Genomic DNA, 24122 nt, shown 5'->3' on the forward strand with positions numbered 1-24122 from the left:
GAACAGTTTTTTAAATCTTAATTTAACTTACCATAATATGGTTAAAAATTCACGTTCTGTATGAATAGGCATTTTTAGATATCTTGCAATACGGAGAACTAATCTACGTAGGAGCTTAATGCAAATACATTTGGCATGCTACACGATTTGCTATAAAGTTTGTTCTTACAAAGTACAACATTTTAAGCAAGTTATAGGGAGACTTTTTTATATATTAAAGTGTAAGCCATTGATCATGGGTAAAGTATCGCCTTTCTAACTTTGCTCCTCATTTTTGACATTTACAAATAATTAGTTAATTATTTGTTAAAAAGTTGTGATGATTGACCATGATTTAAAAGCTTTGATTCATTCTGCATACCCTTGAATACTTTTTATTATAAATGTAGCAAAAAAATAAAGAACTTTTTGTTGCTTTATATATATGAGTAAGGATTAATGTCAATAGGTATAAAAAGGTAGTGTAGCCTCTTTAATACTTTTTAGCTATCAGTACATCATTTTTCCTTTGTCACTAATCACTATAACGTTAAAAAGTCTTACAGCATAAGAGGTATTCGGCAATTCTTCGCCGCCATTTTTCTCGCATAATTGAATTAAGGACGAGCTCTTAAGTTTAGAGAATTCGGGATCCTTCCACTTTTGTTAGAGTAGTTAGTGACTAATTTACGGATTAACTAGTGAAATTCACGTTATGAAACAAATAGAAATTGAGGGTATTCTGTGATTGTTCTTTTATATACACTGTAGATGCGAAGAAAAAAAATGAAGAAATCGTTTCATTCTATTTTTGAAATGCATTAAAAAGACTAAAATAATAAAGAATATTTTCGTATGTCACATGGCAGTGGAGGAAAAAAACTTTTAAAGATATAAAATATGTTCACAATGGTTTAATTAGATTTAAAAAATGCTTAGACATACTGGGTTTAAATGAATGATCGCTGTCGCAACAATTATACAAGAATTGAGGATGGAGTCCCAAGAGTCATAATCATCCACGAACAAACTTCTCCTGTAGGAAGTACGCAAAGTAATCAGAATGGAGGTAATCCTGTCCTTAACTAGTATATCCAAAAAAAAAAAAATGAAGCCGCTTACTTTTCCGGTAATTTCTCATCCACGTACTAATTGTGCCCCAATCAGGGCAGGGGAAGCATTCAAATGTAACAGAATTTGTTCGGAAAATCAAAATGTGAGAATTTTTTTGTAAGTTTCTTAAGAAAGGTAGGGAAACCAAGGAAAACTATTGCAATAGAGTGCCATTTCAGTTTGTCTATTATAATTTAATCTAAAATAATTCAGAATAGCAATTAATTAAAATTGCATTTTATCATTGTATGTACTGTGATAAAAATGCAAAAAGAAAAAATATGTATCTATAGTTATTTGAAAAGGGCTATTGTAATAAAATTGCTATTATAAAGAACAGTTCACTTATTTAGAAGCTAGAATTCTTTTTAAAATTTATATTTAAGAATTTATTAATATTGCCAGACATTATAAGCATAGTACTAAAATGATTATAAAAATTCAGTTAAAAAATTGAATAGTAAATAGTTCTTAAAAACGCCAAGTGCCATATTTAGCAGTAATAATAATAATAATTATTATTATTGCTTTTTAATCTTATGAACAATTATATTTGTTTTCTCAAATTGACGAGCCGGTGGAAAAGGAATGAAAATTGAATTTCATTTCATTAATTCATTATTAAATTCTGAAAATGTTAAAATTGTGCATTGAGAATATATATAAAAATAAAATTTCAGAGCTCTGGTATATAAGGAAGCGACTGAAAATTCAATCACAAAATTCCATCTTTACAAACATGAAACGATTCAAATTAAAGAAGAGAGTCTGAACATACCTGCACCATTATTTTATGTGTCTGAAGTAAGTAGTTTTTCGCATCTTGAAGTGCGATTCAATTATACGTTGTTTTGGAACGGTACTTTGAATGACATACAAAAGCAACAGCTTTTACTGTATTTTGCCCTTTCGGATAGCATATATATAGAATCGAAAGGTTGAACACTTACCTATGGTAGTAAATATTGTCCCAGCATAAAACAGTGAGCCCCAGAAAGTCCACACTAGCTTTTCTGAATCATCTGGAGCTTTACTGAGCTCATGTTCTTGCAACTGAAGTTCATATGTATAAAGCCTCTCATAAGCCTTTTCTAACCAAGCTGCATCACTGAGATTACGATACTGCAATAAGTTTTGAGCAATAAGCTCTCTCATACGAATTATACTTTGCTTTTCACGTATTTCTAAAGGTGCTTCCACCCACTGGAAAAGCAAGGCACCAATTGCTGCGTATATCATTAAAAAGATTAGTAGAAGCACATGAGTAAACCACCTTTCCGAAAACGCTTTGATTTTTTCAACAACGCGCACACCAAATGTTCTTGTTCGATCTTGAAGGTTAATAATGTGCATAGGATTGATGACAATGTATTGAGGTTTCGCCCCCGCAGCAGACCAATCCATTGGGCCTGCAGCATAAGATGGGGGCCTCAACAGAGCTGGAATCTCTTCTCTGATAGGTGAAGACATCTTGTGCGGTTTTAGCTTAGTGAGAATCCATGATTAAAATAGAAACCCTGGAAAGAAAAGTCACCATTACTCATTTGTATACCTATGTACATACATATATACATTTTTCTTAAGTATATGAATGATTTGGTTGAATAAATATCCTTTGCATATTAGGTTTATGAATACTGACATAACAAACCACATTATCCATAAGGATTCGAAAACGTTATAAGTTTTTCAAGATTTGATAGGGATGTAAAATTTAATTTATTAAGTACTAAATGGGTTACTAAATGAGTAAACCCAGAGGTGCTTGGGATGAATTTTTCATATTTCTTACTAATGAAAAACTTACGGTTTGATTAATTGTCGCAACAATTTCCTTATAATCCTGTTTATACTAAGAAATACTATACAGAAGTAAGAATCTACTGAATATTTGACGGAATTCTAAGGCGTCCGTAAGCAAACACATTTTAAACAACTTATCTATAATATAAAATCTAATTTTATATATAAAATCAAGGTGTACACATTTATTTTTATTACATGAACTTTAGCAGAATTCTTTTAAATCCAATGAAAAATGTTACGAAAAATATTTTAATCCTTTCTAGGGCCGTGGGAAGTATGCTTCCCACCAAATTTATCAACCTTTGTATGAAATTATGTAGGTTGGCATAAGTCCTGACAAATTCTTTTAGTAAGACAAAAACTTAGATGCTTCAGTTCTTTATCTCAGACAAACTGATGTGTCTTGATTTGTTACTTAATTATTAATTAACCAAATTAATTAATTAATCAAATTAAATTTATCTAATAAGCTAGATGAATCCCTTTTCTTATTCTAATTTCAAGCCTAAAAATATTTTAACATAATATGACTAGAAAAAAATGGCCCTTTAAGGGGTTAAATGATAAAACAGAAATATTAAAAAATAAAGGTTGAGTAGTTCTAAGTCTCACCATTGCTTCGTAACGGTGTATCTACACATTTTCGTACTTCAGAATCGTCTGTATATATTCAATTATTTATTAAATTTATATAAATTAATAAAAAATTGAAGAAGAATTGCACTGAAATGAAATTGGTATCATTAAGAAGGTAAATTTTAAACATTAAAATGGTATGAAAATTTCTGAGGGAAAATTTATTCTGAAATTATAGTGCGAGAATAGTAACATTTCAATTAATTTCTAATTAACTGAATATTTAACTAAGTTTTAAAATCTCATAACTTGACAATATCCTTTTTCTTGCTTTAAATAATAAGTTTGTAAAGTTTAGCTCAATTCAGCCCAGTAGTTGAAGAGGAGGTGTGGAACGTACATACATAGGGTTAGAGAAGGTAATTCGGAACAGTACAGTGACTACCGGGGTGAAGTCTTAACTAGTTGGAAAATATGTGACTTCTTTAAAGCATTTTTGAGAACACGATAAACACTCGCCCGCATTTTTGAATGAAATTTTCTAACTTTCGTTTACCTTAGTTACCATATTCGAAAAAATGAAGCCAAAGATTTTCTAAATTTCGTTCTTCATTCCTTACATATATTATTTGCTAGGTAAGTTGCTATGTATTTTTTTGATCTGTAAAATATAAAATTATTAGTAAGATCTAATTTTTCTTTTTAAATTTCCTTCTGAGAAACAGGATAGGGTTCTGAATTACCCCTGATGATTTTCTTCGTGGTGTCATCAGGATCAATGTAATATAAACCTATATTTTTCATGCATTTTAAATAATTTGTTATATTATAGGAAATGATATTAAATCTAGAGGCACGGTAGTGGAATCTGAAGATGACGATTTTAACTTTTTTCAACAAAAATAGAAAGTTGTAGAAATCGAGAAATTAATATTTCGTATCATCTGTGGTTGATTTTTCTACAAATATCTATATCGATTATATTGAAGGTATCAGAAGGAAAGATTATTATTGCTTCGTCTCAGGGATGGATGGAGTTGATAGCGATCAGCTGAATATGACAAGTTTGAAGAATTCAAATTCTATTAAATCAAGATTTATTTGGGTGGGTAATGATATTTTAAGATTATTGAGAATTAAAGTTATACTACTAGATCTTATTGCTGAGTAGTTTTTTTCAGGCAGTGTAAAGGTCAGAGAAAAATTAGTTGAACTGGAGGCTGAACGTTCTACTTGAAATGAGAGCTTTATTTTTTACTGTTAAATTGAACTATAGTCCTTATTAATTTGAAAGTAAGTTTCTGAATCTTATATATTTACTTCTCATGTCTTATAATATTCAACTATTTGCGTGTTTATCAAGATTCATTTTCTGACAAAATTGAGGATAGAATGAGTAGGAATTACTCTGAGGTATTAAATAGTTATGATTCTACTCTACTAAGATATTACATAATTATGGCAGTTTGTATGCATATTCTCTGAAATAAAATATATATTTTATTAAAAAACAACTCAAAAGGTAGTGCTTTGGAGTAGTTGTATGCGGATGGTTGGATGAGGCAATAAGCAATAGTTTCTTATCCAGTCAAATGAAGTCCAGTCAAAATCAGCATGTTACTGCGATCAGAAGGCAAAATGTGTATTCCCAACTACCCCGAATTTTCTAGGGTGATTGGGAACTTACTGGAGTAATTATGAACATTGCCTTTTTAAAGACTGGTTCATTAAATTAATTAAAAAAACCATTATTTAATGAGCCCTCAGAATATGATCATACATTTGCTTATTTTTCTTCTCATAAGAACAATTTAAATTGAAGAAACTGACAACTTCTGTAAAATTCGTTTCCTGTTACCCTAAATGACCCTACATAACTACAATAATTTTTATTTATATTAAGATGAAAAGTACAAAGAACAATCTTCACTTTACACATCTAAAGATTCTAGTAAAAAGGAAATAATTGCTTGTAGATGAAATGTTACTTACAATGAACATAAATTAAAATTCTTTTGTCTCATATAGCCGTAAATAAAAGTATCCTACATAAAAACTGAAGAGTTATTTTCACTAATGAATAGTAACCATTGTATCCAAGAAGAGTTTTGGTTATTTCAATTTAGTTAGATTAACTCCCAATTTGAAGCAACACCAGAGAGCCATTTTTTGGATGAATCTCATTTTGAACCAGAGTCAGATAACCAGAAGGATATCTGAGCCTGATATGCCCCTCCTTTCAAACTTCCTTTTCATACCAATGGAAAGACATTAGACCCTTGAAGTCAGATTTAATGTGTACATTTATAGCGGATCTTTGGTAGAATCGTATTTCGAACCTAGAAACCTCTCGTTCCAAAGTCAAGATCTTAACATCACGCCATTACTACCACTTATAAGGGTTATTGTGGGTCTTAGTTTCACTTCAAAAACAGGTCGAACATCACAGATTTAGTACCACTGCTTTATGCTGATGTTGGGGATATTTCAAGTATTATTGAAGTCCTATAAGACATTTCCATATCATTTTCAACTCATTTTATTGAAGACTAATTTAAAGAGTGTTATTCGCTGAATATAATGCGAAAATATTTTAAACAATTGCTGCTTTTGTTTCCTCAGGCATGATTACACATTAAAAATAATTTAATGAATTAAATATTATTTTCATTATTATTTACTTTGAATACATTACATTAATTTACTTACATTAATATGAAAATTTGCACCAAATATATATATTTTTTTCAATAATGATTAGAGATATTTAACAAGCTCGCTGAAACGACTTATGTCTGTGAATCAGATCATCTGTCTAATTAGATGACCTCTTCTTTGCTATCTGAACTGGTAAGTAGGGTAATGGGCATCTAATTAGACAGTAAATATGAACTAATTAGATAGTATTTGTAAATTACAGGAGAGTCACCCGACAGCCAACGAGTTAAAATATATTATGAAGACGGTCTAATACGCGTTAATACGACAAATGAGAAATATCTTGCTGCTAGTTCTGGCTAGATTGTTCGTCTTTCCTCTGGAGGTAGGTTCTACCATGTCTTCACAGTACATCTCAAATGAGTGAGTTTGTCGTTCAATTGTCACCAATTATTCCCCATGGTGAGGCTTGATAGTGTTCCCATTTATGCATACATATTAAAAAGCTTTAGTTACGTTAAGAAGGCACCCATAATATTTTTTAAAAATATCGTCCAATTTCATAGAAAATGACATATATACACCAAGTATCAATTAATAAATTGTTAAAAGTTATTTTTTGAAACGCATTTTTATAAGTTACTAAACATTAGAAGTACTTTAATTATTGTCTGCTCTTTAGTCTAGCATCATATATTCTCGATTTCACTATTAGGCGATTCCAATAGTATATAATCAAAATTTAATTTAATTAACAATTAAATTATATTAAAACTCTTCAAATCACTGCAAATATTACAGTGGTGCATTTTCAGCGAGAACTCGCAGATGTAAAAAATTTCACAACTTTAGCTCCTTAGGAAGGGAGTCGAAAAGAAACGAAGTGAAAAACTATTTAAGAAGCTTCATTTTGCCAAACATGAAACTAGGTAATAAGATTTAGATAAAGTTAATTAAAAGTATATAAAAAATAAATTATATAGCAAGGAGATTGATTTCTGCTTGTGAGAAAGAAAATCCTTGACTGTTTTATTTCGTGATAATTCCAAATAAAATATCTCATCGTGTAGTTTAGCAATTTTGTTGATGGGCGAGCAAGCTAAGAGAGGAAAATTTCAAGTTCGATCGGAAACATTATTAGTTCAATAGTTTAAGTATAAAAGATTACTTGAAAATAATTTTCAGCTATAAAATCGAATGTCGTAATAAGCAGTTGCACTCCAAAACAAGTAATAATAAGGAAGTCCATAATGTTTGAAAACCCACCTGCGTGATAATATTATATTATTTTAATCTAATTTTGTCATGAATCCTTATCAAACGGCCATAAAAGGCGTTTCCAGCTCCTGGGAAAAATATCACATGTTTCTTTGTTCTACTATAAATAAGGAACTTTGTATTTTTCCACAATAAACCCAAATTTGACCAAAAACCAACGAGTCGACAGGAAGTGTGAACTCAACAACTAAGATTAACTGAGATCTTTTGTTGTCATCTTATCATTTAAATTATTTTGTGGAAACAGCTCATCATCAAAGAGAAATTTTTCTCTTCCGATTGATATTCTTAATTCCATCAATTAAAAATATCAACATGGAGTCACCAAACTACACCAAATCGAAATCATATCTTCGGTGTGAAATGATAGCCATTGCTTTACGGATTTATGGAATCCATACGCTGAGAAATAATTCAAAAATGTATGGCATCCTCTCCACTCTACATTTGGCTTTCATTCATTTGGTACGGATTTGTCTAACTATCATGTATATGAACTTGTATCAAGATAAGGCCTTGTCCCGAAAGTCTTTGTTAGGATATGCTTTTGCTGTTTTAGGCCCTTTAGCCATCCATTACAGTGTAAAATGGAAGAAGTGTTTTTTACAAAAAGTATTTTCTCGTTATAAAAGTTTGAGGAATTTTCAAAATAACAATGCAAGAAATAAAATAAAGAGCAATTAATTTCATTATGATAAGCATCGTGCTGATATTTTTGGCTTCAGCTGTAACCATATCTAATAATCAAAAATCTGTACGCTACTTCGGTTTTTTCGTTCATATTGATAATCCATATGTTGATATTCCACTTCGCATTTTTATCATTTATCTACTTTTCTTCTATCATTATTTATTTCCTTGCTTTATAGCAGTAGTAATCGGCGTTATTTATTACGAATTCAGCGAATACCTTTCGAAATTTTACGAAAGTTTAAAAGCTCAAAACCCGCTAAATGACGGATTTCAAATTTTGCCACAGATGACCACACATTCAAAGCTTTTTACAGTAGCAAATGACCTGCAAGAGGCTATGGCAATAATTTCCTGCTTTATTTTGTGCACACAGATATCTAAATTGTTATGGACACTTTCTATGTACTTTCTAATGAGCAAGGATTATATATTCTTTCAAACAAGAAATGATACTCTGATATAGCTATGGTTGCCATCAACGTTATGATATTAATTCTGGTGCCCTTTTTGATCATCGGAATAATTATGAGTGCCTGGAGAATATGCGAGAAGTATCAAAACGTACATACAGGTCTGCCTTTGCAGAAGCGAATAAGTACAATCCAGTTACTCATCACTTTTTCATTGTGAAGCTGGAGAAACCATTTCCTCATTTCATGGTTGCTGATTGCTTTGAATTTACACCGAAATTGATTTTTGGAATCTGGGTATCGCTTTTCACTTATATTGTACTAATATTAAGTACAACAAGATAAATATTATGTGTTTATTCTCAAGTAACACTGGAAGATATTGTTGTAATTTTTCACCTTCTCACGGCTATGGAAAAATTGTATTGCACTAAAATTTGTTTACAAATAAATAAAATGCCGATACTTTGTATGATGACATATACAAAGTTTTGAATAAACTCTTCAGAATTGATATGAATTAATAATAGAAATCACCGCTCAAGCACAAAGTGACCAGTACGGTTGAATGCACTATCACAAGACTTTAGAAATACATATTTCAAAGCACAGTATGCGATTTAAAATGAATGTGTTAGTCAATTTAAGATGAATATGCTACTCATTACTATGTGCAAAGTTTAAAAAAAAAAAAACTCTTCAAAACTGATATGTATTAGCAATAGAAACCACCATACAAGCATAAAGTGACAAGTACTATTGTATGAACCATCGCATTTTTAGAAGTGCTCATATATTTCAAAGTACATTATGCGATTTAAGATGAATGTGCAACTCATTACTATATGCAAAGCTTTTTTAAAACTTTACAATGCCAGAATAAAGGTATTGTTTAATCTCTCACTTAACGTTGTCGTTGTAGGAAATAGTTTATTGTCCTGCTAGAATAAGTTAAAATTACCAGTGTCGATTTTTCAGGTTCAAATAAACCGAATCTTAAAGATTCTATGTATACCTCTTGGATATTTATGTTCGATGACAGAAGGTTAGGTGAAACTGACATTTGACTTTCTGTGCAGTACTGTATACTTTTAAAGACATTTAATATTTGTATATTTTCCTTTTTTAGCTTTTCATGATTTTGCTCTGTATTGGTGTCCTTTATGATATATTAACGTGTTTAGTAAGCATAATTTACTCATATTTTTTGAGTTAAGATAATCAATTTCAGGATATGACACTATGGGATAATGATTTCTGTTTAGGTAAAAAGATACATTCTCATTTCCTCAAACAGTTGAGAAAGTCGACTGGCATTGCAAAAATCATTGATTTTTGACGTTGACTAAATTTTTTTGTCAAGTTTCACTCCTATCATCATAATAAGATGCAGGAAATTACTCCAAATATACATTAAAGAAGAATGGTGAATCCATCGGGAAAATCAATCAATCAATCTAACACAGCGATATTCAACATTTTAATGTTTGGATTTAAGATTTTTACCGATTAATCTCACCACACTTCTAAAGATTTTTTTTTATTTCGTCTAATTTCAAATAGATTCTGGATTAATTTATAGCAAAATACTACTTGTGTTTTATACTTTTGTAATAAATTCCATTTTAGCAGTCCTTTTTGAAATAAGCTTATTGTAACTAATTTTTACTATCTTAGTCAGTAATCTTTCTTCGATAAGCTTTATTAGTCTCATCCAATGATTAAATTTGAGACTGTTTACTTATTGCATTCCAAATTAATAGCATTAAATATCTTTGAAGGTCTCCTAAAATAAATCATTAAACATTTTTTTTTTACTGATCTCTTGTGTTATTTATAGATAAAAAAATATGCGGAATCAAATTTTTTAGATAAAATTAAGTTATTTCTAGGACATTACCAGTTTAGGAGCATTGAGCGCTCCAGTGAACATCAAACTGAATAATTTAATGGTATGGCATTTTGTGACTATAAAATTGAAAGTATAATTTGGAACGCAAATGATAAAAAATTGTTTGTTCTGTTTGTTTTCGAAGAGATTGTCGAAGCTTATATAAAAAATGTGACTGATTCAGTAATTCAATAACAAATTTCAGTAGTTGAAAGCACAGTTACAAGTATTATTTATTCGTAAAGGAATTATATTTTTACTAACAGAATGTATTTCACTTAATTTAGTGCCAATAATTACTTTTTGGGAAATTTTCTGTGGTTTCCTTCTTGAAACCTTTTCATGATTTCGTTATCCTTTAGATAATTACTTTTCTAAATAACGATAGAACTAGTCCTGAACGCTTTCCAATAGTAAATTGTCACACTTGAGAAGTTCAACCTCACAATATTTAGTGTGTTGTGTTACTTGAAAATCAAAATCAATCTATTCAAATATTGATAATCAATTACATCTTTGATGAATACTGAAAATAAGCCTTAAAAAAGATAACATAAATTTTAATGATTCTTTTTTTTTTTTTTTTTTTTTTTTACTTTGATATCCGAAAAAAGAGGAAATTGCTTCTTCGCTTTCATTTTGAGTAGTTCGAGCTAGGCTCCTCCGACCAAATGCTCCTTTCAATGAATATCTACTTTAGCTTCCCCTACATAATTTTCAACTTTCCAACGAATTTTGCCTTAAATTTTTTTGTAAATATATATATTATTCAGTATATTGATCTTTTCTAATTTTTAAATAATAATAATAAGAGTAATAAATATTCACGCTACTTTTCTCAATATTGTGATGAATTTCATGTTTTTATAATATACTTTTGAAAGGAATCGATTATAATAGAATGTAATGATAATAATTTCAGAGAATCCAAGAAACAATCACCTTTACATATTTTTATTTCATTGTTTACCATTGATTTGTTCTTTAGTTTCGATACATTAAGCGCTTGAGAATTCTCATAACAGTTGCACTCATTCACATTTAAACGGAAAGTCAAGATCGTTTGATTCTGATGCAGCATTGGAGTTTTTGCCAAGATTTGATTCATTAAGTGAAAGTAAATAAACGTATCTATTGTACTATGCCATTGTGGCTGAATCTTGTTTTTTGATTCCATTAAAGAATTGTAAGTTTTCAAAAATATCAATTAATAAGTTATAAATATTAATGTCAAAACTGACATAAAAAACTATTTTTTATAAAAAATTAATCATTATTTTTTAAAATTAAATGATTTTTAAATTAAATTAAATGAAATTTATAATTAAAATTTTCATAAATTTCAATCAACTCTGAAAACAATAAAATATATGGAATGCATTTTCAATTGTTTTGATTTTATGATTCTAAAGTTTGCTAAATTTTAAAAATTCATAAACTGAATTAAGGAACAAAGTGTGTTACTAACTAGTGTTATATATTTTCAAAAATTGTGCCACATATTTTCCAAGAGGTATGAGCATCCTAGATTGACAGTTGTTGATATAGATTAAAGAATCACTTATTTATTATTTTTTGTAGTTATTGTTTAATTTATCAATACTAAAGTATGATAATATAGATGTTTTCAGACTGCAAATGTATGAAAAATTACTATGTAGAATGCTTCTTTGAAATAAAGATATAAATGTCAGAAATATAGTACTTACTTTGTTTGATATCAATACTTACGACTATCTTCCTTCATACCAAGCCATAAAACAATCACAATTTTTTTTATAAAGGTATTCATTCGCACTACTTATTTACTACACACAAAATGTCACTTTTTTCTGTCACACTAAAATTCTTCACATTTTACAACACAGAAACAGAAGGTCCCATGTCAAAAAGAAAGGCAACTTAATTATTGCAATATTACAATTGACGAGTTCAAGAGAACGCGAAACGTAAGTATATCATTCCTTTCTTCAAAATATGGAAGAAAACACACTCAATTTTCATATACAAAAATATGAGCCTAAATGTTCCTCTGTTATGGTTGTCTGCATGATGTTTCTTCAGGAGTTTTTTTTCTGTGTGTGCCTGATTCTAACTATTTTGAATACGACGATTGGCTCCAGTTAGTCTTTATTAATTTAGAACAACTGCTGTCAGCTGGCGTCACTAAGACTTTACTTCAGAAGTACCTGGGGATACATTTTGGAAATAAGCCATGGCTTAAACACTGCTAAATATAAGGTGGATACACTAGCAGTTGACACTGGCAACTTTAAATTTGAAAAATGAGGTTTGATTTAACTGAAAGATTTCCAAGGCGTATCATTCAATTAGCTCAAATGATAGTTATTCGTGGAACAAAATTTCACCCAAAACCTTTGTGGAAACTATAGAGTTTTCTAAAATCCTATGCGCAGTTAAACTAAATCTATACATTTGGATATAAGAAATTCGATTGCTCGACGCTGATATTGATGGCTCTCACAAGAAACTGATTCAGGTATAAACTAAACACTCCCAGATTCGGAAGAGCTCAAGGAAATATTTCAAAAAAATTATTGCCTCTCCCTCAATATATAAAAAAAAATGAAAAAGAATTCGACAATATTCCTTTTTCTGATATATTAGCACATTTTGTTTAAATATTAAGTCTTTTTGATAGGTCATGAAATAAGAAATCCACTTGTTGACAGAAAAATAATTTCTAGGTTAAACAATGAGTTGTAAAACATTTCAAGAACTTAATGTTCTTTCTTTAATAAATTAAAAAAAAACAGGAATAAAAAGTTAACAAAATTTAGTATATCAGACATAATTGGACATTTTAGTTAATATTCTTTACGAATTTAGTATTCAAATTAGTTATTATTCTTACAAATTTAGTATTCTTTACAAATTCAGAAACGAGAACTATTAGAAAGAAAGCAACTAGTTGGTCAAATGTGCGAAACAATACTAAAAACCTAATATATTGTAAATATCTTAGTTTAAGGTATTAATTAATTTATTTAAAACTTTTGAATTCATTTACCTGATCATTAGACATTAGTTACCGATTTTTAAAATTTTTGAAATGATCAACATCAGCTGTGTTTAACAGAATCTAAATTATTTGCTAGCAGTTCATTTAGACATTTTTCTGTAGACTGGAAAAAACTGCTCATTATGAAAGAATTAATGTACATTCTCTACAGGGAAAGTGGTACTATTGTTTGAAATCTCAAATAAAAATATCGTTGTTACGCAAAAGGGGGCGAAATTTTTAAATTCGTACCGACAAAACTTTACTTATTCTCGCTTTAATTTATTTTATCCCAAGTTGCAAAAGTGTAAGTTCTGTAGAAATATCTTTCTTTTGTTTTCCTTTATCAGAGTTTATTATTTATTGGAAAGGTGCCGTATTTGGATGACCTAATTTTTTTGATAAACAATTATATGGAAGTAATTTGAGTAAAAAAAAAGTAGAAATTCTTAAAATTCATTCAAAAATTTAATTTATTTTTTAGAAAATACACTCTAAAATAGAAAACGATATCTAAATAAAGTTGGGTCTTCCATGCAATACAATAATATTAAGTTTTATCCTTGAGGATGTAATATATATTTTGCTATTTATTTTAAAACATCATAGGAGCTATTAGTCTTTTGATAAAGTATTTAATTGGTCATATTCCAAATGTCTCAATTTAGACGATGGTTTAAACACGGATTTATATATTAATGATGAAATATGCATTTAGAATCATTTAGATTTATATGAGATGATATACCCTGCGTTGCTTGGGATTAAAATCCTTTCATGCATAACATTTTTAATGTATAATCTATTTTTGCATAAAATATTATGATATTCAAAACCCTTTTCACGACAAATGTATTGAAATAAAAGAGAAATTCAAAGAAAATGGTGGTAGATTAATTCAAAGTCCTAACTTTTCCCAGGAAAAATTTACCTATAAATTTTCTTATTTAAAAATAGTCTGAATTAAATTTTTAAAAAATTAATAACTGAACGAACAGTTGCTCAAAAAGGAAATAAGTATCGTTGAAAAGGTAATTTTTTTTTAAGGTGATGTAAATTTTTTCTGAATTATTTCTTCTGAAGTTTCTGAGGAAAGAAGATAAAATATTGGTTAATTTCTCATAACCTAAAACCGCTACTGTCATAGGTCATCAGCTCCGTTTATTCACTAGAGTTTTACTTTTCTTGCCTCCATTTTAATAATTGACTTACGCCTGTTTTTCGGTATTTTTCAATTACTAATTTATAACCAATGAAAACCTGGTAAAAAGATGTTTTGAAATATAACAAAAATTTTAGAAACAACAACGTTTGAGTAGTTCAAGGTTTTGTTTATTTCAATGTATTTAAATTTTTTAAATGGTAATAACAATTAAGGGAAACATTGGGCAGAAATGAAAATGTTATCATTGTAATTGCAAAAATTTTGAATTTTAAGATGGTGTAAAAATATTTCTCTTATTTCATACGTAAAATCACTGTAAAAAAAAGAAATTTTGTTTAATTTCTATTTAATTGAATACTTCATTAATTTTTGAAATTTCAAAAGTTTACAATACTCTTTCTCTTATCGAAAATAATAAGTGTGTAAAATTTGATTTAATTCGGATAATTTATTTAGGAGATGTGGAACATACATACATACATACATAGCCACAGTGGCTTATATTTAGATTACTATTGTTCTAATGCAATTTTAATTGTGTCTAAGTTATTAAGAATTTAATTTAGGATTATGCCTACCATATACACTTTTTTTTCAGAGTTGTAAAGGAAATGAAAAGTTAAAATTTTCTAATTAATGAAGTGAAAAATAAACATTTCATATTTATCTTCAAACTCGTAATCAAATTGATGTTTTCAGTTGATAGAATTCAAATAAGCAGCACCTCTCGAAGAATCGTAATAAAGAATAAAAGATATACTTTACGAAATTCTTCTTCGACACGAAAAGATTCTTCTTTTAGTGAAAATTAAAATAACGACTTTTTCATGCACTTAAAAAGATTGATATCGAGTTAAAAACATTATTTGTTTTCTTGGCTGATGCTATGTCAGGCCGTTGGCAGTTTGGATTTTGTTTACGGAAAATCAGACGTCGAATCTCTTACGTCTTCTCTTTCATGACGTCGAGACCCAGTTTTTACTGTATATATGGAGCTGATGAATGTTAAACCTGGTCATCCAGGTGAGGCGGTGTGAAAACTTGAAATTTGTGTTTGTTGCTTGCTCCTGTCTCATTTTAACCTTCATAGCAAAAAGATGCTCATTTGCATCACTTCATTTTTTTTCAAATTTATTTTTGAATTATCAAATAATTAGTACAGTAAATAACTGGCTCATTACACTTTTGATCTAAAATAGTTTAGTTCTTTAATAAAGAAATTTAAAGGGAGCAATTGTAATTTTTCAATCAATTTAGTTAAAAATTTAAGTTGCAATATAAAATTGATTTGACAGTTATTTTTCATATATTATTTCAGATTCAATTTCATAGATTTATTTCAGTTATTTACATAGATTTATTCTACTATATTTAAAAATAAAATATATCATGTAAGATAGGATTAAAATTATAAATATATGTTACATTGAGTATGGAGGTTTCGAATTATCTTCAAAAATTAAAGACACCCGATAGATTCTAATACACTTGGTATTTTAATTCTAAGTAAGGATCGCGGTGATCTGATGATTAGGTATCGGCTTTCGGACTGGAGTTTCACTTTTCAAAACCCGATTTCATCGAGGAATTGTCGGCTAAATGGATTTGGTGCATGATAAATCTATGGGGGTCAAATGTACTAAATCTGGTGTGCCGTGGAAGATTGGGGAGTACCTTAACAGCTTATGTGTCTTCCTCTTCATCTGACTATTGTTTAAAATAACGAAATCCGATTCAAATATCCTCGGTGTTAGTTCAAAATAGGATTTAAATATAATTAATCTGAGCTAAACCTATTTTTTAATTAAATTACAGTCTGACGAATTTTATTTCAAAACATAAATGATATAAATGTTAATGTTGTAAGTTATTTTAAGGATAAAAATTCGATATCCAAATTTAGAACTTATTTTGATATCTTTAGCTTTCTTTATATTGAATCTTTAGCTTTAGGTATAATTCCACAAAAGAGGGAGATATTTGATGCATTGTAATGCACTCGATCTTACAATTTTTCTTTTAGAATACAATTTCATACATATTGTTTAAAAACATAGGCTATATACATGAAATAGCTGTATGTTATTTTAAGGATGGAAATTCAAAACTACCTTTTCAGAGCTCTTACACAATATCCTTCTTTGATTTCATATTTCATCATCATTTCCCACAAAATGCTCTTGAAGCTTTCATCATTGTTCTATTGTTTTCCATGCGTTAAAAATAAATGAGATTATCTAAACAAAAATTGAGATAAAAAGACGAATTTCAAGTTCCTGAATTGATTTACAGAACATCTGTAAGCGTTAGCTATACTTAAACTCTGACTCCTTCAAGAAACATTTTTAGCTCGAACGAACCCAGAATAATTGGTACTAAAAATATAGACGTAGAGTACCATCTGTTAAAATTATCGGCATGCGTCAAAACCAGTGATTTTGTCAGAAATGAACTCAGACTAGAGAATCTTCGTTTTCCGAAATACTCCCTAAAATATAACCTCCTTGTAGCAAACTCACGAAAATGACTATCTATTCAATTATTTCGGTTTGCTTTAATTATGAAATTGAATATTTCAAGAATTAAACAAACAATGAAATTTTCACAGTGATCAGTTTGTCTTGCAATCTTATGAAAATAGAAAATAAGCATATCGTACAATTAATTTTGTACCTTTAAAAATAACCACATACATGATAAATATGCATCCTCAAAATTTAAATAAGAATATCATCTAATCTCCTATTAAATATTCAATAACAATTCAACCGGAAAGAGTTTTTCATTTATTCAAAATTAAAATAAATGGAAAATATATGCTTCGCATTTAATATTTAATGAAGTTATGATGCTTCTAAAGTCGAGTTTCCGAATGTATTGTTTTCTTATCTTAAAAAAAAATATGAACTAAGAATAAAGACTTTTTTTTTTCACAAATACTTTCCAAAATACAATATCTTTGTATTATACTCACTATTATTACCGATTAAATTATTTCAGTTTTATTTCAACTGCCAAAGTGAAAATTTCACAACAATGAACAAAATGAAACAATAAAAGTTACAAAGTTATCAGTTTTAGACTTGCAATACATATGAAAATAGAAAATAATCATATTTTGCTGAAACTATACTTCTGAAAATCATTACATATGTGCTGTATATTTATCCTCATAAAATAGATAGAATATCACATGATTTTCTAGAAAATATTCAATACATATTAAAAAGGAAAGCTTTACTATTTATTTTAAACCAAAATAAATGGAAAATATATGATTTACATTTAATTTTTAATGAAATCGTGTTATTTTCAAAGTTGGGTTTTTGAAAATATTGCTCCCTTATCTTAAACAGCAATGCAATATGGGTAAGAAACCTTTATTTTTAAAAGTTTTCCCAAAATTCAATCTCTTTGTAATAAATTCATTAAAATTACAATCGATTAAATTATTTTCAGTTTTACTTTAATTATGAAATTGAGTACTTCTAAACTTTGAAAGAAATGAAGCTTCTAAAATATACAGTTTCAATTTTGCAATACTAACCACTAGAAAATCGTCACATTATACTAAAAGTATCATACTTCTGAAAATCATCACGTGTGCAATACTTAATTATCTTCATAAATTAGATATGAATGTCATGTCAACGCCTTGGAAACACTGCTGATACTGATTAAAACGTAAAGCTTTATTAGCTATTCTAAACCAAAATAAATGGAGAGTGTATGTTTTCCGTTACATTTTTAATGAAATCATGGCGCTTTCAAACGCAAATTAACGAAGATATAGTTCTCTAATCTTCCTTTGCGTGACGCCCAGAATTAATGGAGAGAGAACATAAATGACTTTCATATGAGAATAAAAAAATTATATTGGTCATAATGTTTTAACGAAATAATTGTTTTAACTCCCAACGATAAACTAATGAGCTATTTCATTATTAAGGACAATTAAACCTCTCATAACAAAGAAATAAATTCAGACGCACTGAAATATCATATGCTTTTTGTGCTGAAAACATTTTTATAGTAAAATATTCTGCACTTGCATTTTATTCATCATTTTCTACCGCTGCATGAAATGTTTGTATTTCGATTAAATTATTTTCGATTTTGCAATCGATTAAATTATTTTCAGTTTTACTTTAATTATGAAATTGAGTACTTCTAAACTTTGAAAGAAATGAAGCTTCTAAAATATACAGTTTCAATTTTGCAATACTAACCACTAGAAAATCGTCACATTATACTAAAAGTATCATACTTCTGAAAATCATCACGTGTGCAATACTTAATTATCTTCATAAATTAGATATGAATGTCATGTCAACGCCTTGGAAACACTGCTGATACTGATTAAAACGTAAAGCTTTATTAGCTATTCTAAACCAAAATAAATGGAGAGTGTATGTTTTCCGTTACATTTTTAATGAAATCATGGCGCTTTCAAACGCAAATTAACGAAGATATAGTTCTCTAATCTTCCTTTGCGTGACGCCCAGAATTAATGGAGAGAGAACATAAATGACTTTCATATGAGAATAAAAAAATTATATTGGTCATAATGTTTTAACGAAATAATTGTTTTAACTCCCAACGATAAACTAATGAGCTATTTCATTATTAAGGACAATTAAACCTCTCATAACAAAGAAATAAATTCAGACGCACTGAAATATCATATGCTTTTTGTGCTGAAAACATTTTTATAGTAAAATATTCTGCACTTGCATTTTATTCATCATTTTCTACAGCTACATGAAATGTTTGTATTTCGTTTCTAAATTATTCACGGAAATAATTATAATGAAACCTCAGATACGCAGGACTTCCAAACATTTTGTGCCTGCAATTAGTAGAAATGTTTTATCCTTGATTTATTCGAATAGTTATAAAAGACGGCGAGTTTTGTACTTAGAATGACGAAAAGGCAAATATGCATTTTAGATTCCCCCCCCCTTTGATTGTTCAATTGAATTTTGGTGTCAAAACCATTTTCTAACTTGTATTTTTGCGCTATTGTGCGTACATGTACACGACAGACGATCGACAAGTGGATTGATTGGGTCTAAAATTTGAAACATGACTACAATTCTGTTAATAAAACCATATGTCCAATTTCACTCATTTACCTGGAGTCTTTCTTCCTTCAACATATGTCATATTCAAACGGATGCACAAGCATACAGGTGATTGGTGGATTTGATAGACATCTTTAACATAGGTATAAGAACCGCATGCCAAATTTCACACGTTTAGTTCGTTCCATTTTTGAGTTATCGTATTCACAGGCAGATAGATACATTTACAAAAATGTTTTTACTAGAGGGAGATCTGTTGAGATCTGAGGGAGGGGGATACATTAGAATTTCGACATCGTATTTTTTGATGATTATAATTCTTTGTATAATTTGTACACGAGAGAGTAAAAAAAATAATGTACAATATTTTAGTCATGAAGAAATAAATTGTCTTTCGGAATATAGACAGTTATTTATCAATACGAAACGTTTAACTGATGGCGATTTGTGGAAACTTGGATACTTAATCATCAGCATAAGCACCAAAAAAATGCTGGTTGGTGAAGGATAAAATTCTAAAAGTTAATCTATTTATGTATCAGTAATTCTTGAAAAATAGTTAATAAATTACTTTTGGACTGTTAATTGTTTATCGTTTTGTCATAAAGCAATTCGCCAAATTATTGCCTGGACAATGTCCCAACGTGGATGATAATATATTTAAATTTAGAAATTTTCATCGTAAATAACAGTGTTTAGCTAATTTAGAGAACAAACCTGAATAACATTCAATCACTTATTAAAAGAATATGAAAAATTTTATAGAGAATTTATCACCTTTCGTGATGAAGAAATTAAATAAACCGATGAAAGGATTTTATTCGATTGAAATGGCGCATCATAATTCTTCTGAATATTGCCAAAACAGGATGTGGACAAATAAATTGTTTTCTATTTGATCGGGATAGAAAGGAACCGGCAAAAAAATTATTCCACGGTTGAAAGATTTTGAAATCTGATCTGCCAGTAAAAATTTTATAACAAATATTATTTAACAGATAAGAAACGAATCATTATTCTTATGAAGAACTGAGTTCTATGTATTGGAGAAGTGTTGAGCCATTCTAAGTCAAACACTTTAGTTTCTTCAGTGAAGAATGAATGCTATGAGAGTCGGGAAATCTATGCGTTTCAGGCTGTTAAAATAGCATAAGTGCAAGGCATTTGTCTTCACTTTGAAAGATCCAAGCTTCTACTCCCATAGAAGTGGGTTTTTTTATTGCAATCCTCCACTTTTAGTGTGACTCTTAAAAGCATCTTGGCTTTTAAAACCTTAATATTTTATTTTATTTTATGTCTTAAAGCTTTAATATTTTATTTTATTTAAGGTGGGTTTTTTCAAATGGATTAGCGTTAGTTTAATTATAAACGTATGTTTAAATAATTTGTTATTAGATTACCCACAAGGGAGTCGGAAAAACGGAAAAGCATTTAGTGTTTTAAATGTTGTATCTAGATATATATGTAATGATATTTTAAAATCTAATTTAAAACTTAATTAATTTCCTAATTTTTATCTTAATTTAACCCAAATTAACTTCATTCTAAAATGTTCTCTTATTTCCTGCTCCAGTTCCCCTTTTTATTTAATTACTTTCAACACGCGCTCTATAAAAATGCTTACTTTTGCATTTTCTCAATCTCCGAGGGGATAAAAATCTTTAATACTTTCAACATTCTTTTAAAGATACCTAAATTTTCCTATCCTAAATCGACACGTGTCAAAGAAATCCCTATAAAAATCTCATTGTAAAAATCATTGAGGGTAAAATTTTGTTCTCTTTTGTTCTTGTGTCGCTATGTAGACTGACGTATTTCTTACCACTTATTCTTGTACATAAATTATGCCTTCTGGAATGGAATGAATCAAAGTTAAAAATTCAAAAGTATCTTCTCTTCGGCCATGCAACTTCTAAAGTATGTTTACATATATACGTTCACTTCTAAAGTTTCATTAAATAAGGAGCATAATTCTGTGAAAATATTTTTATTTCGGTAGAGGTTGATAATAGTAATAAAAGAAAATAATATATTTCTAAATTTAGAAGAATTTATCACAAATTTAAATGGAGACATTCACTTTAGAAATGCGCATTCAGTTCAAACAGTCGATGTTTACAACAATTGACTTTATAGATAAGGGAAAGAAAAACGATTCATAGATTCCGATTCCAAGATTTTTGCTTTAAGTCATAGGTGCTATCAGTTGATAAAAAATTAAAGTATTTTTGATGCGACTATGAAAAGAAAGATTTCTGCAAACAACACTGGGAAGTTAAAAGTTCTAGTCTCTTTGCAGGCCTGAAAGCGACCAAAATTTGAAAATTTATCTTTAAAAATCAAGTTTAAGACTCTTGGTTTTCTTTTTTATCATTACCGTGATAATATTACACAGTTTATAGATATACACAGTTTATAATATTACGCAGTTTTTTTGATGAATTGCATTTTTTAGTTGAAAACAAGCTACGAAAATTTCATATTTTTCCTTCAATGCAATGTGTTTCACTCACAAGAAGAAGAAGAAGAAGAAAAGAAAAAAAAGAGGAAAATTGTAGTTAGTGCACTGATTGCTCATTTGTTTATTTAGTAGTATTCCTGACTATTTTTATTATTTGTTTATTTTGACTGCGGAGAAAATGATGAATCTGGATCATTTCCTGGAGCAACAAAACGGGTTGTTGGCGACAATTCAATCTGTTCTAGGAATCTAAAAAAATTCAACACAAATTTCCAAGTTTTCGTGTCATCTGAATAAGGTTTTAATCATCTAATATAAAGAAAAGCAAGATGGGGGGAAGTAAGTCTCTAATATTTCAGTTTCATAATCGTTTCTAAAAAAGTTTTCGTCATTTTATAGAGCATTATTATACTTTAAAAATCATAGGAAACTTCATGAGATTAGGGAAAAGATTATTCCTTCGTAACTGTTCTTATATTTCTAAATTTGTTCGCCCCTTTTCGCTAAGAAATTGTTTATAATTAGTTTAAAAAAATACATATCTTAAAAATTTAAAATTTGAATAGATGTTGGCGCTAGAGGGTGACTTCCTCGATAATTTACGGGTTAACTTGCTACCTTTAAAAAAATTTCCAAAGTGCTTAAAAGAAAAGCGAAAATTCTAGTACATTAAAATAAAATACTCTTATGAAAAGTAAAATATTACTGTTAATGAAATAAAAAAGTACTATTAAAAATTTAGGTTGTTACACAAGGATATTCTAAACGACGAGTTCTATTAAATAATGCATAATATGAACTAAAAGAACAAATTTGAAAGCGAAATTACAACAGCTAAACATTAATTGTTGATTTTTATTATCGGATAAGAAAACTACAAAGAGAATATCAAGAAATCAAAATCAGTAAATTGTGAAAAAGGTGACGATAGTGAAATAGTTCAGAAATTTTCTTTTGAATTTAATTACATCTTATGATGTTTAGTTCGCTGTTCAAAATATCTTTCTTTCTTTTCGTTTTTTTCTTCTTTTTTTGTACATATAGTTTGCATGATTACATTTTCAATACATAAAAACTGCCTGAATACTTCGAAGCCTGGCAATTTGGTGACTTTTTCTTGTGGCACAGATGGTCAGAAAAGAAGGCTAACTATTACAGCTATGATTTTTTGTACATTGTAGGCCATGCACTCATTCCAGCAGACCATTTTCGACTTAATATAACTTTTGCTGATGATTTTCTTGTACCACTTTACAATTTTCAGGTTAGTCAAAAAGAAATGAAACCCCAATGTGACACGACCGTATCGACATTCTATCTGAAATTTACTAAAGAGTAAGTATACTATGTGTAAAAGAAAAGAATGAAACTGAATAAATGAAAGAATGCTTACTTTTTATTTTGTTTTAGTTCATTTATTTATTTATTAAGCTATTTTTGTTACGATAAAATCCTTTTTCTTGTAATGGGAGTTTACTGAACTTAGCATTTTGCTTTTGGAAAATTTTGAATGTTTTTAAATTCATATAAAATGTAGTTCACTCTTATGCATTCAAGTTAGACGTCAATTATAAGTAAAATGAAAAAAAAGAGAATATTTTTATTTAAATTTATGTGTAAAATGTTTCAAAGAAAACTATTAATTTATTATTAAGTAACGTAGCAGATAACAACAAGTCGAAAATGCTTGTTTAAATGAAATAAAAGATTATAATAAATACATTTGGTTTATCTTAAAATCTCCAATTCTATTTTTTTCATCGTATGTTACATGAGGATGAATATTTAATCTAATTAAACACAAATATTAGCATATTTGTCATAGTTTTTCAATTGCAGAGTGAAATTAATTTTTTTATATAGTGAGTAAAAACTAATCACATGAAAAGTAATCTGTAGCAAATGTTTTTTTTAATATTTTATGGTCAATAAAAATGTCAATGCAAAATTTCTATTTCCATTTGAGAAATTTCCTTTCCAAAGGAT

The 24122-nt window shown here is 28.7% G+C and overlaps 1 protein-coding gene across 3 annotated transcripts in view; it reads right to left on the minus strand.

The window, feature by feature from the left end:
- The window catches only part of LOC129958376 (potassium channel subfamily K member 1-like), a 79432-nt gene that overhangs the window by 38439 nt on the left and 16871 nt on the right, over positions 1–24122 (minus strand). Inside the window, exons 1-2 of one of the 3 annotated variants that reach the window (XM_056070831.1) lie at positions 12136–12461; positions 2043–2609 (exon numbers count right to left, since the gene is read on the minus strand). In XM_056070831.1, the coding sequence (XP_055926806.1) occupies positions 2043–2562 (520 nt within the window). In that variant the 5' untranslated portion in view covers positions 2563–2609; positions 12136–12461. Of the gene's footprint in view, positions 1–2042; positions 2610–12113; positions 12462–24122 lie in introns of those variants that run through there. The other 2 variants (XM_056070830.1, XM_056070829.1) reach the window with 2 other exon arrangements.

This window comes from Argiope bruennichi, chromosome X1 (assembly GCF_947563725.1).
Source record: "Argiope bruennichi chromosome X1, qqArgBrue1.1, whole genome shotgun sequence".
Taxonomy (NCBI): Eukaryota; Metazoa; Arthropoda; class Arachnida; order Araneae; family Araneidae; genus Argiope; species Argiope bruennichi.